We start from the raw sequence: 24,098 nt of genomic DNA on the forward strand, positions 1-24,098 counted from the left end.
TTTTTTTCTTCTCTTCTCTTCTTTCAATACTATTCTTCACGTTAGGTAAAATCTCATAGAAGCTTGTTTCTAATAGGCAATAAATAGTAAATAATATCCAGGTAAAGAGATATAAACAGCAATATTGACTAATTTCAGGTCTCTTCTCTATTTCAAACTAATGCTATTTCCAACATGTTTTTCTTGTGATCAACTGGATGGCGCGCGAATGAATAACAGTTCGCAGAAGTTGTCATATGCGTTTACCGGTTCTTCGAGGTCCTTTCTGAGATTTTTTTTTTCTTATTAGCGAAGCAATTAAAAGCACAAGAGAATGAACATAAACATTTGATTTATAGTAAATGATTCCTTATGCAAGCTGAATAATAACAACTGTTCGGTGCTTTTTAATTTAGTAAAAAATAATGCTACTGAATGTATTAGCTTTTGCAATTTAACCAATTATTCATGTACTGTTTATTTTGTTTTAATTTACAATAATTAGTAAATTCAGACTCGGGTAATAAAGAGCATGGTAAGTGTTCCCAAGGTTCAGTTTGGTTCGCAAATGTAATTTCAGTTTAGTACTATATGTCGTGCAAAATTTTATTTGTGCCTTTGATAGTATCAAAAATTGTCTACTGTGAAATGGACCAAACGAAAACCAAAATTGTAGCATGTGGTAATAATTTAATTGGCACAGTCAAATTCAAAAAATCATTCAAAATATATATATATATATATATATATATATATATATATATATATATATATATATATATATACTAAGGGGCTCCTCCCCCTGGCGCCTACGTCGCCCGAACCCCCTTGTTCCCAACTGGTAGACCGGTTCTCCTTGAATTCTGATGACTCGAATTTCGAAGACTCGACACTTTCAGGGACTACCCTAAGTGTCGAGTCTTCAAAAGGGGGGGATCCGTCCGCCGGAAGCCCAAACCCCCCGAGTTCCGGACTGGTAGGCTTGTTCTCCTTGAATTCTGATGACCCGAATTTTGAAGACCTGACACTCAGGGTAGTCCCCGAGTTTCAAAACGTTTCAAATAACTTGACAAAAAACGTGACATAGAAACGTTACATAAAAAGGCTTACTATTTTATATATATATATATATATATATATATATATATATAACACTAAAATCAAAGATATATATTTATATATATATATATCTTTGATTTTAGTGTTAGTATTTTCAGTGTTAAATACATTTCTTCTCCTCTTGTTTTTAATCCAAGAACATAACTTAGTAAATTAAATCATATATGAAGAAAACCAGTAAAGGAAACTGTATAGATGCGAGTGATTAAAAAATAAAATAATGTTTACACTGATTCTGTCATGTTAGTTACTGCCTTAAGTATAATAGAAAAATAATAATAAAAAAGGATAATGTACAGTTAGAAGAAAGGTAATAGTAAAACACATCAAAAACAAAGTGAAATGCCTATATAAAAATCCCAAAGCCTATTAAAAATGCTCTGCAAAATAATGACTAGAAAAATATCCAGGACAAGGTTATTGGAATTTTAGGCTAGGTATTCAGGATGTTTCATTGTTATACAGTGGAACAATTGTTTATTTATTTATTTTTTAAAATCAATGTTTACCAGCTATTTCTTCTCTACGTTTATTATTATTATTATTTATATTGGCACTCCATGGAGTCAAAAGATTCATCGTAGGAGATCCGCTCTATCCATTAACACACAATACTTGTCATACATCTCCTTAAACCTATTCATTGTTGGGATGCTCACAACCACCTCTGGCAATCCAGTTACCCCCCCCCCCCTGCTTCCCATGTATTGGAAAATTTCTTCTCTGTCAATCTCATAGTATTCCCTTTAGTAACTTATAAGTTTCTATCATAAAGGTATATGGGATGCAGCTAAACTCTGCATCCCATATACTTCAATCTATCCTCATAGAGAAAATCTGTCACCAGCTTTGTCACTTGTCTCGGAATCCTCTCCATCACCTCTCAATCTCCAAGAAATGCAGGTGACTAAATCTGTGCACAGTAGTCAACATGTGGTCAAATCATATCCTTATAGAGAGGGATAATAACCTGCCTATCTTTACTTGTCAGTGTGTTTCTCAGCATCCAAGTAATCCTCTGAGCTGTTTTGCCATCTATTTCAAAATATCCTCTGAATTTCAAATCTCTGCCCACCATCACCCCCCCAGATTCTTAGCCTCATCAGTTTCCTATAAACTAATACCATCAATATGATACAAAGAGTGTAATCTTTTCATCCCAAAGTGCATACCTTACATTTTACAACACTGAATTGATAACAATTGTCCTTTGCCCACACTGCCAATTTATTTAAATCATCGTTGATCAATGTGATGTACGATATCTACATCACATTGATCAACTATTGCTCTCTCTAGTTTTGCATCATCAGCAAACAACTGAATGTCCTTCAAATCTACTATATAAGTGGTGGTGATCTTAGTACAGAGCACTGGGGCACAACTAGTCACCCTCTGCCTTGATTCCATTCCACCATACACTGCCGCCTGATGTCTGTCTCTCTCTCCCCCCCCCCTTTTATCCATAACACCAGCATATAGTTGCATCATGTTATGAAATTGTCACATCCTAACTGATAAGAAACATATTTAAAATCATGATGTTGATTTTTCACAGTTAAACAGAAGTTAACTGTGAAAAATCAACATATAAATCAAAAGCTAGTAGATGTAAATTAGTATCCATTGAAGTCAGAATTTTGATATTATAGCAGTTAAAAAAAAAAAAAAAAGGATTTATATGTATAAATTTGTATATGTTAATTGTCAGAGAAGTAGATTCATCTGCCATGTTTAAAATATTTGGCATTAAATGTAACTATTTGCTTGAGCTTGCAGCTGCTATGTGATATTGACAGAAGCATGGCAAATATCCACCAGTAAAAAGTCATCATAGCCCCTTCCTCAGCAATCATCATAGTTCCTAGTCATACTCTTTTAATGGCAAGAAAGAGTATTGATCAAGCATTATTTATCTTGTATTGCCACTGTGTAGTAGACTCAGTGGCCTGTTATCACTAAGTAACTTGGCTTCTTTGAAACCTGATTAATGCTTTGGACATGACTATCATTTATAAATATTCTTTGGCAGGTTTGCCTATTTTGAAGAATGAAAAACCCTAGTTTCTGGAAGGGACAAAATCCTTTCACTTTCACAAGAAACTGTCTAACTCACTCTCATTTAAAAAAGCTCTGATGAAGGTTCTTCGTATCCTAGATGAATTCAAATGCATGTCTTTCCATTCAAAGGGAATCTTCAAACTGAATGCATCATGGAGGCTCCAAAAATAATTAAAAACAAACATGAGGTGATGTTTTCGTTTGGTGATTTTTATATTCATCAAAACTAATCTAATTTTTAAAACCACAGAATTTTATTTGGGCATTATTAAAAAAAAAAAATATTAGCTACTTGTCAGCAGTGGTATAAAATAACTGTGCTCTGTGTTCACAGCAGGGATCTCTGGTTAACTGGTGCCCACACAATGTAGGTTTTCAAACTTTTCTTAAGTTAGGCTGACATTTAAATTAACAAAAAAAGCACAATTTCAGTTGTATGTTTTATATAACTGACAGTTATAACAAACAGAATCTATGCATAAAAAGTGACCTAAATAATGTACCACTGGTTTCAGTGGTACATTATTCAAAAGCAACCACACATTAGACTTAATTATGGATAAGAAAAAAAAACGTGAAAAATCACATATTAGTTACTGTATTATTTAGTACTGAGCAATGATATTTAAACATTATTTTCAGATTTGATAGAAATGTGCCATAGCTCCAAACTTTATGTGTGGTCATACATTTTAAGTGGGAAATGAATTTTATGGCCTGTGTGAAACCACTGCCCAGCTTAGAGCCCTGAAGTGGTTTGAAAAAGTTCCATGTTTGGTCTCTAGAATAGGGTTTCTGGATTAGTAAAAATAAATAAAAAATGATCAAAAATATATAAAATTGATAAAAAAAAAAGCAAAAAAAATCCTTACCCACTCACAGTGCAAAATGTATTATAGGTTTATAATAATCTTTTGTGGGTAGGAACCACATAAAAAAAACATGGAGTCTAGCAGAACAAATTCCTCATCACACAGTAAACTCAAATACGAAGGAGTGATTCTGTATCATAAAAGTGTTATTTCTTTTAAATATATATACTTTTAATTATATACTTATTTTTTTCTACATCATAATAAATTCAGACATGAAAGGCTTTTCAGAGAACGATTCTGATATATGTAATATAATTAAACAAAGTAACAATGATCTTATAATATTTCTCTTAACGGATTTTAGATCTTATAATATCTCAACTTGTAGGAGAAGTAAGTTTCTGCATTTAGCCTTTTTAAAGATTTAGATTTGCATTTTGCCAAGGGAGTCAGTCCAAGAAGAAAGATGAAAAATCAGCATAATTGCAAGTGGAGACAAATACTCCAGCTTCATTCTCAGCCTTTGCTGAAGTTTGCAACCATTGCAAAAAAATCTTTAAGAAAGCTAAATGCAAAAACTTACTTCTCCTACAAGTGCCAGTTGTTCCTTCTTTTTCCTAAAAAACTGCAACTTCTGTCCATCCATGTTCCCCCCCCCCTTCTCCAGAACAGCATAGCATTAACAATCCCTAAACACAAAGCATAGATGACCATGACACCTCTTGTTGCCTTTTGCCGGAAAGACATTGAAAGAATCTTGAACAATACCTAGATACAGGGTGGTCTAAAATGTACCTACCAAATTTAATGATGTATTAATCCTGAACAAGGAGGTATATGAATCTCATCCAAAGTGGATTAAAGTCTACATCTTATGCCATTTATATTACAATGTTCAATATGTTTACCTTCAATCGCAACGATCTTCCATAATTGTATCACAAAATTGTACACCACCTTGTGGAGGACGTCTGTTGGAATAGCCAAGATTTCATGTTTGATAGATGACTTTAGCTCCTCCAGTCTTTGGATTGTTCTGATACACTTTGTCTTTGAGATGTCCCCATAAAAAAAATCCAAAGGATTGAGGTCTGGTGAATGTCGCTAGTCAGTTCTGCTTCCATACTGCTTTGGATAATCCAAAGCAATTACATTCCCACTGAAATGTTCATTCAGAAGCTGGAAAATGGATTCCGTGTGATGGGAACGAGCACTGTCTTGCATGAAAAAGTGTCCCATGAGGCCAGAACCATAGAAGCCCTCAAGGAAAGGAATAAATTGTTTTCAATACCACTTCAGTGCAGATATGGTTCCCTCAGTAAAAACAGGTCCAAAAATGCAACTTTTGAAGACTTGAAGTAACCAAAACATGCAGATTTTCTGATCCCCATATTTGCCAGTTCTGCCTGTTCACAAATCCATCAAGCCAAAAGTGTGCCTCATATGAAAAACCAGATGAGACCAAGGTCAATTTCTTGGTTCTCAATTCTTCTGATCATTGCATTAGCAAAGTTCAATCTTGCTGCTGTGTTTGCCTCTTTGAGCAGCTGTTAGCTCTGGATTTTAAAGGGAAAGAAAGGAAGATCTTCCTTGAGAATTCGCTGAAGACTGCTGCATTTGATCCCTAACACCCGAGACACTCTCCTGATAGATTTTTTTGAGCTTCTTTCAAATGTTTCCTGAACTTTTTCAATGTTTCTATTCAGTCATTGCTGTTGAAGGCCTGCCACTTTTAGAGGGAATTGTCTAACACTGACGTAGTCTTGCAAAATTTCTTGATGAGTTTTGATATTGTGCACCTGTCTGGGCCAACTTTGACACCAGACTTTACTGGAAATGCTTTTCTAACCTTTTCAGGGCTCTCTGATGATCGAATATACTCTTTGATGATGAATACCCGCTGCACAGTAGTGTAGGCTGACATTTTTCATACTTTTCAAAATTAAAAGAAAACAAATGAAACACAAATGGCTTGATCGCTATAGTGTGTCGGTAATTTTTTTTTCTAATTATACCAAGTAATTGCAGAGAAAATTGGATTTAAACTTGATAGGTACATTTTGAGTCCATGCAGTTAATCGAGTGGCTATGTGCTTTGCAACCATATGCCTTGGAAAGGAATAGCCTAGGTGTGATTCCCATCGTTGATGTGAGGAGCTTAGGATCTTTTTCAGGCATAGCCAAGTTAGCCAGTCTTGGGCGTGGACCGTAGGCTTTTTCTCCCTGTTTATTTGGAGGTTTTTCCTCCCACAAGCAGGCAAACCGGTCCCATGAACACACTCATCTCAGGCATAGGACACAGCGGGAGGCATAGGGCTAGCCACCTTATCCTTGGGATGGATACGGCTTGAAAGGGCTTAGGATAGCTCCATAACAGGTCAAAGGCCTAATACGAAAAAGGAAGAAAAGGTGCATTTTGGGCCACCCTGTACCAGAAAAGGCTTCTGGTATCCTCTTCCCAGTTGTGCTTATGTTAACAGACAGGACTGTTCAGCAAATTGCTGTTGTATTTTGCAATCAGTTAGCCAATATTCTCTGGTCATTCATTGCAGATAACGGTGGACAATGTTTCCCCCCCCACACACCCATCCCTTCTTCAGATTTTTTTTACCAATGCAATTTAGGGCCCTGATATGTCATACATCCTCTTTTTCCTGTACATAATGATATTCTCTCACCAAACTCAAACCCTTTCCATAGTTTTGTCAATGATAACATTCTCCATTCCTCCTAAATCTATAACCAGTATCCTAAACTGATATCCCTATCCTCCTTCAATGGGACAGTGACATCATAGCCATCTTCAGTGCTACTAAAATACACACGTCTGTCTTTTTTTTTTCTTCTTGAAATGAAAAAATATTTTAGTTCACTTCCCCATACCTTCTGTAACACCCGGCTCACCAGACAAAACCAAATCTCTCTTTATGAACAGACTTTTATCCTAGGCTTTCCTGGCACTAACACATATGTAGCTTCTACAGTCTCCAAAAACTCTCCAGGATACTCTTTCTGCTCAAGAATTACTTTTCCACTTTTCTGCTTACTACTTCTGTACAAATCTGCCCAACCTTAGAATATTGCACTCACAATTACTTATACACCTGCTTACACTTGGATAAAGGATTAAACTAAATTTATTATAGTCTAACGAAGTGCAAAATAAACTTCCAACATCTTTCTCTAAATCCAGGGTAATTTAATAATAAGGTGGTACACCTGTTGGCAACTCGTATATGTAAATATGACCTCTCCTATTGCTTCTGCTTTGATATCACCACTTCTGGGTCTGCCTCCCACTGACGAGACCTCAATAAAGGTTGAAACTGGTATGGGTAGTGGCCCTTACCTTAATGCATAGCATTATACATGTCCGCAAGGAGATGTGCTTTGCATTATGGGAGATACTAAGGCAAGGAGTGATGAGAGTTTGGTCCACCTTTGCTATGCGTGGCCAAAGTGTTGCACCACCCTACCTCAGTCCTGAAGATATTTTCAGGAGCAAACTTTGTTTGCTTACACTTGGATAAAGGATTAAACTAAATTTATTATTTCAGTTGTACAACTTAATTGTTGCCCTCTTCAACATACTCCTCTCCTCTATCTATACACCGTTGCATACAAATTTTCATTGTTGGAAGCAGTGCTGCAAGTCGTCAGGTGTTATCTGCTTCAATAGCGCTGCCGTTTTTTCCTCATCCACTGACTGAAAATGGGTGCCCTTCAATGAAATTTATCTCCCATGTAAAAATAATCATAAGCATCCATGCCCATGAAGGGCATTTGAAACTGTAACCTGTTGATTGGAGAACAGATACTAACTGCTTGGCCAACCAGGTCAGTGACAAATACATTGGACTAAAAATGAAGCTTCTATTAAAATATTGAGAAAATATAATATTAAACAGGTTATATATAGTTAAGTGAAACCATATTTTTGCATTATGTCCGTGTCTTCATATATAGTATGTACTGAGATAGCCTTTTAGAAATATATTATTATTATTATTATTGCTCAGGACCTCTGCTGTTAAAGGACATTATGGGAGACCCATGTTAGACAATACAATCTATCATATTGCTCCTTAAATATGTTCATTGTTCATGCTTTCACCATCCTATCAGCAATATGTTCCATGTTTCCAGCCATTCTTCATGCAAAAAAGGTAATTTCTCACCCTCTTCCTCACTATTTCCTATTCATAACTTAAAGGCACTTAGCCCCTTGTACTTGCACCTTCCCTTGTTCTACCATACAAGAGCTCTCCCAGTGTCAGTCCTATAACTACTTCCCAACAGTTTAAATATGTCTCAATCATATCACCTTGTCCTCTATTCATCAAACTCTGCAGTCTGCATGCTCTTAGTCTGTCCTCATAACTGATATTGTACAGTCCTGATATCATTTTCGTTACCCACCTCTGTATCCCTCTAAGATTATTTTATCTCCTTCAAATGCCAATGAGAAGAGCTGAGTATATTAATCCACTTGTGATCTGTTTAGAGCTGTATACAATGGAATCACCACTCTTCTATTTCTGCTGATCAGTGTCCTTCTCAGTATTTCAGCAGTCCTTTGGGTAACCTTCACAGCCTTTGCGATATGTCCCCTAAACTTCAAATTTATAACAGTCATCATCATCCCAAGATCCCTTGTCTCCTTCACTTCTAATATACAGCAATCTCTCTCGATTAGTGCACCTAATGCGTTCTTTAAAGCAGGTGCATTAATCGAATACAATAACCTATGGGAAAAAAGTATAATTCGTTCCTCAAATTTCTTTCTTGAACCTTAATTTTTTTATAAAAGAATTAAGGTATGTATGTCTCAGGGTTTAGTTAAAGGAAAACCATGAAGCTTAAAGACAATAAAACATATTCAGAATATAAGTTTATTATTCTGCTTCTTAACAAAGAATTGAGCTAACGTAGTTTGGCGGGCATTTTGTTTCTTTTTTTTTTTTTTCCTACAACCAACAGTATGGCCCTATTGCCTCTTCTACTCTTCTGCAAATTTTACTGCTTCTCTCTTCATCAGGGTCAGCCTCTAAGCATTGCTGCTTAAAACTTCAATTGTACTTAAAATATTTTCAAATTGTTTCTGTGATATCTCTTTTGGCTGATTATCAGTGGTTAAATTTTCTTCATATTCTTCAGGATCTTCCTGCTGTGCATCTAAATTTAGCAGGTTGGAATTACTCAATTCTTCAGAATGAGATTTAATTAACTCTTGGACATTATCATTGAAGGGGAGAAAGAAATGAAGGACGTACAAATTGGTCACCAACGCGAAATCACGTGCTTTATAGATAAAATTTCCCAACTGTTATACATACAAAATAGTTACCACTTTAAAAACTACAATGATCATAAAAGAGAAGTTAATTTTCCAATGTGTAATAATAAACAACTCATCCCAGAAGACTGATTGATTACTCTATTATCTGAATGGATTCTCCTTTTTGTGACGTGCAGAAGTGTCTCGAATCTACGGGTGTACTATAGCAGACGACATAAATTTTGGTGGTAAAAATTTAGAACATAGTATACATATAAGTAGTGTAGTATGCTATTAAAAATAACTTTATAAAATGTTTTAAATCGGTAACTAAATTATTTTATTCTGGTGAGTGATTTTTTAAAATAGTTAGCCATAAAAATGTATAGAATAGAAAGTTTTTAAAATCTGTAACTTTATTTTTAAGATGTATATAGGTGCACTAATTGAATTTTACAGGCGCACTAATCAAGGGATTACTGTATTTCTACCAATGGGGGTATGCAGTCTTCCATCAGTGGATCCCAAATTTCAAGACCATACATTTAATTTAATTAAACCCATATCCCTATTCATTTGCCCACCTGTCCAGCTTATTCAAATCCTGAAGGGCCACACATCCACACTATTTCTAATAACCCTTCCCATCTTCATATCATCTTCAGACAACCGAATATTCCCCCCCCCCCACAGTCTATTTACATTGTCATTGACATAAAGGTTAAACATTAGAGGTCCCAGTACTGAGTCCTGTGGTACCTCCAATTGTCACTTGATCATCAGTTTACACTATTCAAAGTTTTTCCATTTTGGTAATAAGATTGTCATGTTTATAGATAACTTCAGTATTAACTAGTGTAGCATTTTTCACTTCATCTTTGTTTTTAACAACTGTAACAACAGTAGTACAATGTAAGTTGAGCCTGGAGCCTCTCAATGTAAGTTTAACCTGGAGCCTCTCAATGTATGATACACCATTGTCACTACATTTTCATTGGAAGCAACAGCATTCTTCCTTTGTTAACAACAATGAAATAAAATAATAATTATAAGCAGTTTATAATTCACAGTAAAACACCAAACACGGAGATGGCAAGCAATGACTGAAATGAGATACAGTTATAGTCATTGCATTGTTTGATTCATGGGAGCTTCATGTTGCTAAAGTCTTCCTATGAATGTCAAAAAATATAAAACATAAAGGGGCATTGGTCATAGTTGAAAAGATTTTTATGAGCAAATCCTCATAAGGCAGGATATTATGGTGATGAGAATATGTTAGAAAGGGTCCAGAGAAGATTCACAAAGGTGGTCAGTACCTGATAACAGCCACCTGTTATCAGGTCAGTTGACCTGATAACAACCCCTGATATCAGGGGTTGTTATCAGGTTGACATAGAGGAGATTTTTAGAATGGGAGGGCGAGGTAGAACAAGAGGACATCACTGGAAATTGTATAAGGAGGGAGGGCGTGTGAGCAGAGGAGAAGGTTCTTTGCATGGAGAGTGGTTGGAATATATTGACTGAGTGTGTTGTACAGTGAATCAGTTTAAGGCATGGTTGGATGAGCATTGTGTGCGATAGTATGTACCTTCCACAATGAGTCTCTGACTCCATAGAGGTCAGATGTTAATAATAATATTATAACTCTATCAGTATATCACATAGTACCCTGTTAAATGCTTTTGTAAAATCCATAAAACTGACAGTATATGTCTTTCCTTCAACAGCAGCTTTACTTGACATTTATTTTATTATAAAAAGCAAGCAAACTACTCCTTAAACAAACCAGTAGTAACTCTCACAGATAACATTACTCTCATATAAATTAAAGATGCCCAGAAATCACATTCTTGGTTTTTCATTACTTGGAAATATATGACTTCTGCATTACTTCAACCATTTATGTATCTCTTCTCGTGACATTATTAGAATGTTTGTCTTTGGACTTGATTCCAGGGAGTAAGAGTGGTTCTGCTTGCTGGTTGGTTTTGTTGCTTGTTACTGAGTAGAACCACTGATGAGATTTTGATGAGTTTAGAATTGATCCTTTTGGGTCACTCAGTGAGATTTAGACTAAATTTGTAGCTTAACTAAATAACTAAATTTGTACCTTAACAGTATTCGATAAAGGTTGAAATCAGTCTAGGCAGTGGCCCTTTCTATAATGCATAGTATTATATATTTAATATTGCATAGTATTATATATATTTATGTAATTAATAATTATTAATAATCAATTAATACATTACAGTATTAATAATTAATTATGGCATAATCAAAAAAGAGTATTAGTACAAGTATGTATATGGTGTGACATGTTGACAAATAACTAAACATACACACATAACCACAATAATAAGATTTTTTACTAAGTAAATATTTTGTCCTGAGTATCATAGGACATCGTCAATATAGTTAATTCAAACAATACTAGGAATTAACAGTTAGGGTGCATGCTTACAATGGAATCCCTCTATGCATGCAGTAACGTGTTATAGAAATAAGTTAAAATATATCTGAAAAAAACAAAACAAAAACATGATTACATAAAATGAGATAACATATAGAATTATGTTACACAATTTAGTATGACAATTTCTCAGTCTTTAGGGATAGTAAGAACGTCATTACAGTTCAAATTAGGTCTGTGATGTAGGGCTTCAGCACTTTCTGTATATAGACGTTCATGTTTATACGAAGATCTATGTAGAAGTTAGTTTTTTTCCAATGGATCCTATGGTTTGGGTTTTCAATTCTGTGTTGTGCGAGGCCAGAATTCTGCTGTTTGATGAGACCGATGTGGACTTGATGTTCAGAAATGTGTTTGTTGATTGATCTGCCTGTCTGTCCATAGTAGGACAATTTACAGGAGCATGGGACCTCTTACATGCTGGGCAGCATAAGAGGTGAAAGTTTGTCTTTAGGAAAGGTAACCAATTGCGGATTTGGTCGAATGGCTTGACTTGATTGGCTGACTTGAATATCCCTCCATCAGAATTGAAAGCTTTTACCTCCTTAAAACGTAATAAAAACATAATCACTAGAGCCGAGAAGGGAAATACCACTGTTGTCCTAGATACTAATACTTATGATCGAAAAATGAATGTACTACTCTGAGATCGTAATGCATATGTCCAACTTGATTATGAATCCTATAAAAAGACAGCTCAAGAAACTGAAGAAGCTATTAGATGAAACCATTTCCTTAGATCAAGAAACAATAAAAAAACTCAGGACATACCATGCCAGGCCTCCTAGAATATACGATCTACCTATACTCTACAAAAATAACATTCCACTCAGACCTGTCGTGGATTCTATTGGCAGCCCGACTTACAAATTATCAAGATATTTATCTAACCTTCTCCATCCTCTCATAGGCCACTCAGCATCATCAATTAAAAATTCCACAGAGTTTCATTCAAAAATAAAAGACATTCAACTGTTGTAAACTGACATACATGCTAATTAGCTTTGATATTGTCTCCCTCTTCAATTAACATGACCTATAAGGAAACGATAGCCTTGCTAACTCAGAAATTCCCATCCAACATTGTTGAATTATTTAAATTTGTTATTACATCTGGATACTTCACCTGGAAAGAGAAAATTTATAAGCAAGAGGAAGGAACAGCAATGGGGTCTTCCTTATCACCAAGCCTAGCCAACCTCTTTCTAGAACACCTGGAAGAAAAAATTTTTCACGTTTAATCTTAAACCAAAAATCTGGCTACAATACATTGATGACGTCTTTGCTGTCTGGGATTATTCTGAACAAGAATTACACTTGTTTTCCTAGATAAAATCGACCTCCTTCATCTGCATATCAAATTCACACTCGAAAAAGAATCTCCACAGTGTATCTCCTTCGTGGATGTACCAATCCAAAGGAAAGAAAATGGTTCCATCTCTACCTCTGTCTATCAAAGCCGACTTTTTCAGGACTACATTCACAATTCTTCTGCTCACCACCCATCTCAGCAATTTGGCATCATTAAATCATTAGTAACCAGAGCACACAGATTCTGTTTCGAAGGTTCTTTAAACCAAGAATTAGAAATAATCAAAAAGACTGCCATACAAAATGGATACAATCCAAAAACAACACAAAAAATCATCAGTCACTTCACCCTAGACAAGAACAAACCCGGCAGATCCATCAACAAATGCATTATCTGAGCATCAAGACCATATCCGTCTCATCAAACCGAGAAATTGGGCCTTGCACAATACGAAATTAAAAACCCAAACCATAGGATTCATTTGAAAAAAAACCAAATGTCTACATAAATCTTCATATAAACATGAACTTTTATATAAAGAAAGTGCTGAAGCCCTATATCACAGACCTAATTTGAACCGTGATAATGTTCTTACTATCTCTAAAGTCTGGGAAATTGTCATCCTAAATTGCATAACATAATTCTATATGTTATCTCATTTTAATGTAATCATTCCCCCCCCCCCCCCAGATATATTTTAATTTATTTCTATAACACGCTACTGCACGCATAGAGGGATTCCATTGTAAGCATGAGCCCTAACTGTTAATTCCTAGTATTGTTTGAATTAACTGTACTGAAGATGTCCTGTGATACTTGGGATGAAATATTTTCTTAGTAAAAAATCTTATTACTGTGGTTACGTGTGTATGTTTAGTCATGAATGGTCCACAGGTTTCATTATACAACAAAATGTTGACAAATATAAAATTACATTTAAATCAGTTATCAATCACTGGACTAATGAAATCTTGCAGCATATTGTAGTTTCCTCAGGCCAACATCATTAAATTAATTTATGCTGATTTTCATTGACATATCCCATTCTGATCACCAAAAATTTATAATATTATTATAAGTACTTACGAGTGAATGCAGACTTTTTCTCCTGTGTGCTGGTAGTTTTTCCTTCCTTTTGTAACCCTGGAGATCGCTTTGTAGGCTGGAAGTGGCTGAATCACTATCATTTGTGTTACAAACACCTTCAATAAGAGATTTCTTAACACCAAAATTAAACAAAGTCCTTTGTCTCTTATTCATATTAAAATTTAGATCTGTAGGCCTATTACTTTAAAAAATCATGGCACTACAGTTTCGATATATACATTTTCACCCCCTTAAAATACGAACTTGCGAAGAAAGTATTCAGTATTACTAGATTTGAGAACCGGATTCAGACTACCTTGATCTTCAATTTCAGTGTAAAAATTTTCTTTATACTTTCTTGCTGATTGGTCACTAACATTTGCAACACAGAGGTTATTTCGTTCAGTTTTGAGAACAGAGGATACGCCACCCATTGTTGTAATCAGCTTGCAGGCAATTTTTTTGACCGGTCCTAAATAAATAGCAGTATTCCCTTTCCAAAATTACTTCCATGTTTAAAAATATACGGCTTGGTCACTGACATCACGGAACACTTATTCACTTTCCACGGAACACAATTTGGGAAACCCTAATTCACACCAATGCCATCTACTTCCTACCACTAGTTGTTTCTTCTGTTGTTATATGCCAGCCTGAATTGCCAAATAATTACCATATCTGACTTATAACTAACCATATCTAACTTTAGGCTACACATTCAAATCTTATTGTGCCACAGATCTTTGTGAAAGTCTTTAGGTGGCAGATGAGTCTCATTGCCTGGTATGAGCTCATTGCTATACTTATTAAAGTATTGAAGAGGCTTGAAAGTTTGGTCAGCAGATGAGCAAACATTGAACTCAAATTATCTAACCCTTAACTCACCCATGGCCCAAAAATGTGCTTTAGGTTTTTTCAGCTTTTCGTGAATGGGATTCTATACTTAAATGGTGTTACTTATAACAAGTGAGAATTGACACTTTTGTTTATTATGAATATTATTATTATTAAACAAGACCTCATGGAGTCAAAGACTCATCTAGGAGGTCCTTTTATCTCACACACATCTCATCATACCGGGTCTTAAACATATTCAAACTCCTTGCAGACACCACACTCTCAGGCAAGGCATTCCAATCATTCACAACTCTGCACGAAAAAAACCTGCCTCTCACTCCCCTACAAATTATTAAGCTTCATATGCACATAGTTAAAGAATGCTTGTCTCATTTATCAGATATATACTATAATTTGTCTCATCAAATAGGTAACTGTTTGATGAGATAAATTTTAAAAATTAAAATGGTTTTGTTTAATATGTAGTTAATGGAAGTAATGTAAAATTATCCATAACAATGAGCATAGAGTTTGGATATAATTTATTTAAATACTTCTTGTTTGGTAATTGTATAACATGTTATATTTGAACTAGTCCACATCATACAAGAAAGCTGCCACATCTACTGGAGCAAAAAAGAAATCAGGAGTCAAGATTGAATTAAATGAACAACAGATTCAAGATATTCAGGAAGCATTTAATTTATTTGATCCAGAAGGAACTGGATTAATTGATGCTCGAGATCTTAAGGTAAGAATTCAGAAATGTTAAATTAAAAATACCGCATACCCCATCTTGCGACACTTCACTTTATGATGATCCACTCATACGACAGTTTTCAGTTATGACCAGTACTCATTTATACAGTGCTCCATTCACTCATATGATGGTTTTTTAGCAACTTTATGCTGCCAAATCAACTGATATGCAATTTTTTGGGGCACTCAGTTTGTTTACATTGTTGTTTGCTATATCTTTTTGTGTTTTGGTGTGAATTATAAACTGTTTATAACTATTATCTTGTTTTGTTGTTATCAATAATGGCAGATAAAATTCAAAGTAAGGATGGTGTTACTTCCAGTGCAAAGAAGGCAAGCAAACCTATTACATTAGATACTCCAATTAAATTTAGTGATGATGGTATATTGAACATAGAGAGGCTACAGGCTAAACTAACCTCACACTACCATTGTTACAGTTATTAAAAAAACAAAAATATAAAGTTCTAAGTGAAATGAAAAGTGCTATGCTAGTTAATACTAAATTTATCTGTAAAAGTGACAATCTTATTGTTGAAATGAAAAAAAAAACTTTAAACTCATACATAGGGCCTAGTAGCATTTTCAAGCATTATTCACTTATTTCCCCAATTACATGCTTTTAAATTATTTTTTTGTCTCTGTTTGCTCTTATATATATGTTAGAGGTTTTAGAATCTGCCCTCTTTTTTGATCTTCTTTGGCTAAAATAAAAAATCTTCTGTCCCATTCTATCAAATTCATTTTTGTTGTCTTTGTTTCTTTCCTAATGACACTACAAATCAACCTGAACTATTTGATTTCCTTTCTTTAGATGTCATTTTATCTAGTTTGCTCTCCCAGTGAAGTAGTCTTCCTTGGGAACTTTTACTGTTCACAACTCTAGCTAGTTTTCTTTTTCTAAGTGCATTGATTCAGCAGTCAGAGATGCTTACTTTCATTATTGATCTCATTCAGATTGTTCACATACCTACCAGAATAGCAAGTTACCCGAACAACTCTCCAGAACTTATATAACACATGACAGACTGCCATGCACTCCTTTGGACTAAAATGAAAGAAATAATAACAGCTCTGTCACTATAGGCAATATTGTACAAATTCCTCTAAACACTGTCTCATGGGATAGCTACATTTCATCATGATGCATCTCTTCAAGTTGGAGAAAATCTTCTTTCTCCCTCTCTCTACTAGCATCTCTTCCAGAAACACAGAGAATACTCTGATTTTCTTCTGATCTACACAGAGAGTTCAAAATCAGTTTCGGGGGGGGGGGGGTTGCAGTTTTTCTAGATAGCATAATATCTAATCAGATCCCACCTGGAATGTAGCAATTAGACTACTCAGCTGAGTGCCTAGAGTTGACATTACATTATATAAAGATAAAATGCAGCCAAATGTGCATTATTAACTTTGGCTCATTAAATTCTCTTTAGGCATTGGTATATCCAATGCTTGAGGCATTGGATATACCACTATTTTTACAGTGTACTAATTTATACCATTGTGTTTATACCATTTTAGAATTTTTTTTATTTAGACTTATAACTTTTAGTTGGTTTAAGAATTAGGCTGAGTCAACTACCCAGCCTGATTTTGCCACTATAGATGGTAACATTGAAACTAGAATTGAAACATAAAATTTTATTAGTGATTCTGTTGGCCTGATTGGGTGAATGAATAACACTTCTGCTTTCCAACCAATATTCTACTGATTTTGATTAATTTGATTGGCATGTACAACCACTGCTCTGCTTAGAATGATTGTTTTGCATGTAGATATTACATGGAAACTTAGACCGTGTATTCCATTGCATATTATTACCATCATCATCATCATCACACCTTGCAACGAGTCAGCTGACTCATCATGGAAGGTTAATTCAACTGACAACATATTTATTATATTGATCCTTAAAATCCTTAACACTTCCTCCATTCACTCACAATTTTCCATGTAAAAAAATCTGCATGCCCTTCTTCACCACACCCTTGCACAACTTCCAGGGATGGCTTCTTGTTCTTCCTCTCTCACCGTCCACTCTTTTTATAATCCGCTTCCCCCTGTATTAATCTGATAAATTCCCCTCACTAACTTAAACATCTGGCAGAAATCTCTAAACCTGAGGTGGCTTTAAAAAAAAAAAAAAGTACCATGTTTGGTCTCTGGAGCAAGAGAACTAAATTATCTAACCCTTGGTACCTAATATATAATAAGTTTACAACCTTTCATGAAAAATTTGTAAAAAAACATTAAAACTTAAATTCTATTCAGCCAGTGGAGAATTATTAATATCTGTGTGAATCATTTTTGCAGAAAAAATGTTAGGACCAGTTTTTTGTACATTCTAAATCTCAAATTTTTCTTTACTTCCATCCAACCATAGTGGAATTATTACAATACAGTTTGCTATAGTTAATTTTCTTTATAATAACATTATACTTATGGGATTTGTTTCAGACTTTTTTGGTAGTTTGTTATAATGAGTGCTCTCATTATAACAGTATCTGCTATAGTGAGAATGAAGTGTATATAAATTCAACATTTTGAGTGTCTGCAGATGGTCCAATTAAAACAAAAATTGGGAATGGCTCAACAAACTTGAAGAGTTTCAATAAAATTTCAGTAAACTCCATCCACTAGAGTCCTGGAATAACTTGTGTAGTTGGATGAACATACAAAGTCTAATAATCATCATCAGCAGCAGCAGTCCTAACAGCCACTTAAGTGTTCACGACCTTCCAACTGTTCTCAGACTTCCATTTACTAATTGTAATGTTACTTGGGTGATTGCTATAAAGAAACATCTCTTTAAATTATTTTTATTTCCAAGATTCCCACAATCATAATTCAAGGATAAGGTGGTTAGCCCCATGCCTCCTGGTGTATTCTATGTCTGTAGATGTGTGTGTGTGTGGTGTGTGTGTGTTCACAGGGCTGGTTTGCCTGTTCTGGGGGACAAAAAACCCCTACCTCTGTATGAGACTGGCTAACTCACCTTTCGTAAACAGACTAGATAAAGGTTCCTCACGTCACCCATCAAGGATTTGAACCCAGGTGTTGTTTCCGACCAAAGGGCTTCGTCTATATTGACTGTGCTATGGAGGCGCGAAAACAAGTCTAATAGGTGTTTATAATTAGCAGTGCCCAAAGTAGTCATCATCATCATTGTATCGCTAGTAACCTGTTGTGGAACTATGCATCTTTACCAAATTTAAGAAGCTTCTATTCTCTTTGCATTCATAGAATTTAGTCTGACTTCCTGGAAATTGACTACATAGTTTTTAGAAGTTAACAAATGTAGCCTGCAGCACAGGTGAGTGATTGTGGATAGTGAGTTAAAGTGTTAAGGTGTTACTTGTGTAATTGCTATAAAGAAACATCTCTTTAAATTATTTTTTATTTCCAATGCATGTGTAACACCATAAGTTTGTTTTTATAATTTGTTAAGCTATTTGGATGAATGCATCATACAATTACAATGCATTCATTACAAACTCATACATTATAATTTATAATAATAATTATTATTATGAATGTTGCTTCTAAAGAACCCAAGAACTCATCAAGGAAGGACCCATTTCGATACTCATACTTAAGTACCTGAGTTCTACCTCTGCTGTCTGTAAGCTACAAAATTTCACTTGTGCCTATATACTGTAAGATTCCATTACTGACTTGTATGTTTCGATCATATTTCCTCTCTTCTTTTTATTCCTCAAACTTTATCATTAATTATCATTAATATAATACTTTACACATAAAGTTCTCTGCAAATGCACAACTTTATGTTTTTTGCAACATAGAACTAACATTCATTGTTATTTTTCCATATAACCAGATAACCATTCAAATTAGCCTGCAAAAATTCTGTATCAGCTACATTTCTTATCCCTCTCCCTAATTTAACGTTATCAAAAAATAACTTAATGCCACACTCCAGACTCTCTCTCTCTCCACTATTATTATCAATGACATTCATAGACCTCAGGATGTGCAGGACTTATCAAGGGAGGATACATCACCACACCAGCTATTATACCTTCTCTTAAATTCATTCATGCCAGTTGCCCTAACCACTTCAACAGATAAACTGGTCCATTCACTCAGAAAAAAATATCTAGCTCTTACCCCTTTCTTAAACACACGCAAACTTAATTTCCATAAGTCCCATCCCTCTTGTTCTCTCTCTCTCTCTCTCTCCACCTTACATGTAATTAAAAATTTCATCAGTCAATACCTATAATAACACCCTTTCAGAAGTTTATAGACCTCTATCATATCACTCCTCTTTTTCATGTCTGCAGTTTGCATACTCTCAATCTATCCTCATAATCTATATTCCATAGTATGGAGAACCTATAGAGCAAGTAAAACATTTCAGCTACTTAGGCACAATTTTTAGTGAATATGTTAAATTAAATATGGAAATATACAGCAGAATCAACAAAGCAGAACGGTAGTAAGTCAACTGAATAAATTTATATGGATTAAGAGAGGAATTATTCAAAACACTAAATTAGCCAATTTTAACTTATGGATCTGAGAGCTGGGTTAGAAATAAAACACTTGACCGAAGACTAGAGACCACAGATATCAGAGTCCTGAGAAAGATTAGGGGCATGAACAGATGGCATCGATGACAGTATCATATTAAAAACGAGGATATTAGGAAAGAACTTGACTTTGTTAGCAGATCTAATCTCAGGTGGTATGGTCACTTAAACAGAATGGGGGAGGAAAAATTAGCAAAACAAAGGTTCTTAAGGGTCAAAGCTATATAAGTGAGAGGAGACCTCCACATAGCCTTCAAAGGAATGCGTTGAACCGACCAGGGCTTCTGACCTAATGTCCAATCCTTACCTTCTCGTGGTGCACCCTGTTGGGTATCTACCTGAATACTGAATGAACGAGGATGGGCTGGCAATTTGGGATTTAGACAACCAAATTGTATTCTTATTGGCTTAAACCAATATACAAAACGATGGTACAACATGACAAAATTTCATGCCGGCTAGGGCATCGCACGGTTAAACAAAGCCCCTGTTGTTTTCGCCAGGGAACCAGCCGAACAGCGAAAAGTCAGCTACTGGAACAAATCTGAAAGCACACCCAAACTCAACATTACCAGAGTTAAAGATCGGTACCATCAATATAAGAAGCCTGAATGGCAAAGAAATGGAACTAGCTGAAGAATTAGATAAGTACCAGATCGACATAATAGGGGTGACTGAAACAAAAAAGACAAAAACTGGTGAGATCTTTCTGAGCAATAAATACAAAATGTTATATTGAGGCAATGACAATCAACGAAAAGAAGGAGTAGCCATAGTAATCATCACAAAAAACGAGGCTAATCTTCTCTAAACGTTCTACTCAACGTGCTTATAATAAACCAAGTCAACATCTTAACCGTAAATATGAAGCCCTTTCGTCTAGACAATCCAAGCCATTCATAACTCCAGATAATTGGATTGTAAATATATCCGGACATCCTTTGACTGAAAGCGAAACCCTCATCCTGTCAAAAGGACATGATTTTTCTATTGTTCCAAATAAGATACAATATATAGATTTCCTAGTTAACATTGAAAGGAATCTCAATCATCTAACTAGTGATAAAGCTAATGCTCTTTGCCTAGAAGTCGCTTCTTCTCTACTTAAGGCCAAACTTTCTCCTTCCAACATATCTCCTTCTGAAATGAAATCTTTACAGTCCTTGAGAAAAAATAATCATCTCATTATCACTAAAGCTGACAAGGGAAAAGCAACAGTAGTTATGGACTCAGCAAATTACAGAAGAAAACTTTCTCTTTTGCTTCAAGATCGCTCCACATATCAAGAAATTGATTATAATCCAACCAACAGACAACTAAAGAAATTAAATTCTCTCTTAAATGGAGTCATCAGTTGAGGTAAAGACACAATTGAAAGACTTAAAACTCATTTTGCAAGACCTCCTAGATTTTATGGCCTTCCAAAAATCCATAAGATTTGACTATCCTCTTTGTCCAATAGTAGATTGTATTGATTCTCCTACTTACCGTATAGCCAAATATCTAGCTAAATTATTGAAATCTTACATTGGCAACTCTGATTCTTTTTTAAAAAAACTCCTCAGATTTTTTTTAGAAAAATTAAAAAATGTCTCATTACAACCTACAGATCTTATGGTTAGCTTTGGTATAGAATCTTTATATACCAATGTACCTCTCAAGGAAACTTTAAAATTACTTGCTGACATCTTTCCTCAAGACATTATAAAACTATTCGATTTCGTAATACATTCTGGATATTTCGTATGTCAAAATAAATTTTACAGCCAAGTAGAAGGAACAGCCATGGGAAGTCCTCTTTCTCCAGCTTTAGCCAACTTTTATTTAGAACATCTAGAAAAAGTCCTATTCTCATCTATTTTCTCTCAACCATCTTTTTGAGTAAGATATATAGATGACATCTTTACTATTTGGCCTCACAGCAAAAACTCTTTACTTTCTTTTTTAAACAGTATTAATTCCTTGCATCATCATATAAGGTTTACTATGGAAATAGAAGAAAACAACCAGTTATCTTTTTTAGACGTTCTCCTCATCCGGTCACCTTCAAATATTCTTACAATTACAGTATACAGGAAACCAATGTTCACAGGTCGTTATATTCTTAAAGAATCAGCCGATCATTGATGTCAAAAAATGGGAATTATAAAATGCCTCATCAGAAGAGCCAAAACTAATTGTTCTACTTTTGATTATCTACAGAAAGAACTTTCTACTATCCAACAACACATGAAACTCAATGACTTTTCTGATAAAAGTACTCAACATCTTCTCAATTCTTATAATCCTCCACAAAACAACAAAGTTTCAATACGTCAAGTGCCTATTCCTTATATCTCCGGTATTTCAGAACCTATCACAAGAATTTTAAAGAAATATGATTTAACAACTACGTATTCACCTATTAACAAATTGTCTTCTCATATAAAGACAAACGCTCAGCTTTATCTCTTCCTTGAGTTTATCAAATTCCTTGCAAGTGTGATCTCTCCTATTTTGGACAGACTGGATGTTCTCTTGAAAAAAGAATCCAAGAACATCAATCCTCCATTCTTCACAACAAACCTGAAAAGTCTGGATTGGCTCAACATGGGATTGAAACTGACTACAGCATCTTTTGGGCCAGGACTCGCCTCTTACATAGATCCTGTTATAGGTTCGAACATTTATTCAAGGAAAGCGTGGAGGCCTTGCTCCATCGTCCCAGCCTGAATCGTAATGACTGTATATCTATATCAAAAATCTCGTGTTCTATTTTTAACGATCTATTGTTAGTATTCTAGCTTGTATTTTTTTAAACTGTTCTTGTAATACCACTGAAGATGGTCTGCTATTTCCAGACCGAAATATTTGGTTAAATAAATATGTTTCTTGTGTTTACATGAATATATCATTCAAATAGCTGTTGGATTTCTGCTTAGGACATGGAATGGTTATTACTAACACCATGTTCCAACATAAAAATGTGCACAAATTCCCATGGTGAGAAGAAGCAAGGAATAAGAAAAGTCTCATTGACTACGTTATTGTTGATAGTGATGTTTTTTCCCTGGTGCAAGACACCAGAGTGTATAGAGGATTTGAAATTGGAAGGGATAACTATTTAGACTTGAGCAGGATAAAATTGAATTTCATATTGAAAAGAATAAAATGTAACAAAGTTTTAAAGCGAATAAAAGTTGAGCAGCTCTCAGATGTGAACTGTAGACTAAAATGCACAAAGATTATTGAAAAGAAAATGAAAGAGTTTGAGAACAGGAACCAAAACCTTGGAGATTCAGTGGCAAGCCTTGAAGAAAACCCTCATTGATTCAACCAGAGAGGCATGTGGTGAGGTTGTCTGCAAGGATAGAAAAATCAGAACTCCATGGTGGACACAGGAAGTTAAAGAGGCAGTGAAGGAAAAGAAGAAAGCATATCAAAAGTTCCTGGCAAATAAGTCAGCTTTTGCTCTTAGAGAATACAGAGACAAATGTAAGAATGCTAAACACTGTGTAAAACTAGCTAAACAAAAGTCATGGCAGGATTTTGGCAAGAACATAGAAAATAAATATCAAGAAGGTGGTAAAATAATCTGGAGGTTATTGAAGAAGCTTAGAAATGGAGGAAAGAGTGCTGTAAAAGAGTTAGAGATGATAAAGGTGACATGAAAATGGGAGAAAAAGATATCCTTCAAGTATGGAGTAATTACTTCGAAAAATTGCTAAATGAAACAAGCAGTGATAGCACCTGGTAAAAAACACTCAACAAGCATGCAGTCAGGAATACATATCCATACTTGAAGCCATCAAAGGCCTGAAATGTGGAAAGGCAGCAGGAGTA

At 34.9% G+C, this 24,098-nt stretch overlaps 1 protein-coding gene across 1 annotated transcript in view; it reads left to right on the forward strand.

Annotated features, from left to right (window-relative positions):
- The first annotated feature begins 210 nt into the window (after positions 1 to 210).
- LOC150104864 (uncharacterized) overlaps positions 211 to 24,098 on the forward strand; it is a 66,616-nt gene continuing 42,728 nt past the window's right edge. The window contains exons 1-2 of the mRNA XM_090396023.1: positions 211 to 514; positions 15,556 to 15,711. Coding sequence (XP_090252149.1) covers positions 512 to 514; positions 15,556 to 15,711 — 159 coding nt within the window. The 5' untranslated portion in view covers positions 211 to 511. The remainder of the gene's footprint in view (positions 515 to 15,555; positions 15,712 to 24,098) is intronic.

Source organism: Typopeltis vanoorti, chromosome 7 (genome assembly GCF_054136105.1).
Source record: "Typopeltis vanoorti isolate ZY-2024b chromosome 7, IOZ_Tvanoo_1.0, whole genome shotgun sequence".
In the NCBI taxonomy this organism is placed as follows: Eukaryota; Metazoa; Arthropoda; class Arachnida; order Uropygi; family Thelyphonidae; genus Typopeltis; species Typopeltis vanoorti.